General features: G+C 37.9%; 1 protein-coding gene across 1 annotated transcript in view; it reads left to right on the plus strand.

The window, feature by feature from the left end:
* The window catches only part of LOC107103291 (zinc finger MIZ domain-containing protein 2-like), an 80855-nt gene extending 79897 nt beyond the window's left edge, over positions 1-958 (plus strand). Inside the window, exon 20 of the mRNA XM_015402942.1 lies at positions 203-958. Within this exon, the coding sequence (XP_015258428.1) occupies positions 203-310 (108 nt within the window). The 3' untranslated portion in view covers positions 311-958. The remainder of the gene's footprint in view (positions 1-202) is intronic.
* The last annotated feature ends 1533 nt before the right edge of the window (positions 959-2491 follow it).

Consider the following 2491-nt stretch of genomic DNA (forward strand, 5'->3'; position numbering starts at 1 on the left):
ATTGTTATTATTGTTGATTTTTGATTTCTCGGTTATTTGCCCATTAAAAGAATAATGCCTCAGACAATCTTAAAATATTCTCAGATTGTGTTATATTTATCATTTCTACATATCTGAACTTGGAGTCTTTGAAGGTTAGAATACTTCACCAGAATGGTAAAGCAGGTCTATTAACTCCACCTGGTTTCTGTTTGTCCTCCAGCTCCTTCCTGAGCTGACCAACCCAGATGAGCTGCTGTCTTACCTGGGACCCCCCGACCTCCCGAACAACAGCAACGACGACCTGCTAGCGTTGTTCGAGAACAACTGACATGAAGAGGCTGGCCGCCCCCCTCCCGTTTGCACCCACTCTGGAGTGTGAACGCGTGCATACCAGTGTTTTTGTTTGTCTTTTGTCTTTAAGTGTCCTACTGTACTCTGAAGTCCTTTCAGTGCAGTGAAGAGGTGCATGAAGGAACATGGTGAGAGAAGGAAAAAACACAGAGCCTAACAGCTACCGACTCCATGGGCCAGCATTTCAAACACAAGCACAACCGTCAGTCAGTCTGGAGGCGGGGGATGAGAGGAGCTGAACGAGGCGTAGATTTGTTTGCTAGAGCTGCTCCATGTCACAAAAGGAGCTGGTTCCCATCTGTAGCTAGAAGACATCAGTGCAACCAAATTACAAGAGATCTGTGCTTCACTCTAAAACCGACAGCTGGGATCGTTTTCCTAAACATGAACCATTTTGCTGAAGGTTTTACTCACACATCTTAATCTTCAGGCTAATGGCTGCTCTGTTAAAGGTTTAAAAATAGGTTAAATTAAGTCATCATTAAATGAACGAGTTTTAACTCGGTGATGAATGCATCCTGACAGCAATGCTCTAAAATGATTAAAGTTAAATTTGCAACTAGCTAAGCTAACGTTAGCTTCACTGTTTATATAAAGGAAAATGAGGATTAAATAAATTTGCTTATAGATGAACACGAACATTTACATTTTTAATCAGTTCGCTGCTACTGCAAAGCATTTTATCTTCTATGTCCAGCATTGTGTTTAGAAAGCTGCAAGTTGATGACAGAGATGGCTGAATTCAACTCATTTGCCATTTCTAGATGTGTACTTGTGTATTCTCATGTGCTCGTGTACTTGTGAAACGTCGTCAGCCTCAGCCCTAGTACTGTTCCAATTCACAAGAACAGACAAGACAGAGAGCAGTCTTGTCTGTTCTCAGGATCGACAGCTTCCAGTGGAGCGTTTACCGAGCTCTGAGTATTAAAATCATAGGGAAGTATTATTTAAATGTCAAATTATTCTGAATACATCGGATGAAAGTGGAAAAAAAATTAGTTATTTCACCTTGCCAATTCGTGATCCTCCACGGACGGGTTCGTCGTTGGATGCACCATGATGTCACAAATCGCTAGGTGGCAGTAGTGTTCTTTGACAAACATGGATGCCTCCAGTAAAGAACATTCAAATTAAAATTACTCTTAATTTAACACACTTATCATTTATTAAACAGTATGTAATAATTTCATATTTAAAGTACTTTCAGAAGTTTGAATTCTGAATATGAGCGGACTTTAAAGATTCAAAATGCGCAGAAGAGTAGTTTACATTCACATGTTTTAAAATAACACAGCTACTATAAGTATTTATTACATGTTTGCCCTTTATACGGGGTTTCTGCAGGTCATAAAAAATCATTAAAAGTCATCAAATTATGATTTTTTTAAAATAAAGGCCTTAATTGGCATTAAAATTAATTAAATGTGATTACCATGGCATTTAAAATCCTTAATTTACATAAAAAAAAAGTTTATAAAAACAAGTTCCTCTGATATATTATATCGCAATATATATATTTGCGCGGAACTGCTTCCGGTTGATCGTAAAGCCTTATGTTCAGAAAGAGTCATGTAGTCATGAGAGTACTTGTTGAAGGCATTAAAGTTATTTCTAAGAGCATTAAAAAGCATTAGATTAGAGTTACTTCTTTCCCTGTTGTAGCAGAACTTTGACTTAATACATTGTAGAGGCGGTGTAGGTACCAGATCTGCCTTGGGCCCCGCCCCTTCTTATGATGTCAACATATGGCAACTCCACTCGGACAAACCGTGTTGCACCCGATCGGATCTCTTTTGGAGTCTCGACACATTATTACCAAAATATGCTATTATTTCACATTTCATTGGTGATCGGAAGTAGCCGAAAGTAGAAAACAATCATTGTTGAAGGAAAGTACTGCTTTCTAAGCCTGAGATCTGTTATTTAACCAGGTGAAGAAAAAAAAAGTCTTAGCTTATTTTTATTCTTTTTATTAAGATATGAGGACAAATGGGACATCCTATTATTTTACTTGTAGAAAACAAACAGTTGTTGTTGATACAAATTTAAAAGTAATGTAGCTTCATATGTGGCTAACTGACCGAGCTAAAAGATGCTAACCTGCAGAGATGGCAAAAGTACTCACTTTCCGTACTTGAATAAAAGTACAGATACTTGT

The sequence above is a fragment of the Cyprinodon variegatus genome, unplaced genomic scaffold, assembly GCF_000732505.1.
Source record: "Cyprinodon variegatus isolate N-32 unplaced genomic scaffold, C_variegatus-1.0 Scaffold1415, whole genome shotgun sequence".
NCBI classification, from domain to species: Eukaryota; Metazoa; Chordata; class Actinopteri; order Cyprinodontiformes; family Cyprinodontidae; genus Cyprinodon; species Cyprinodon variegatus.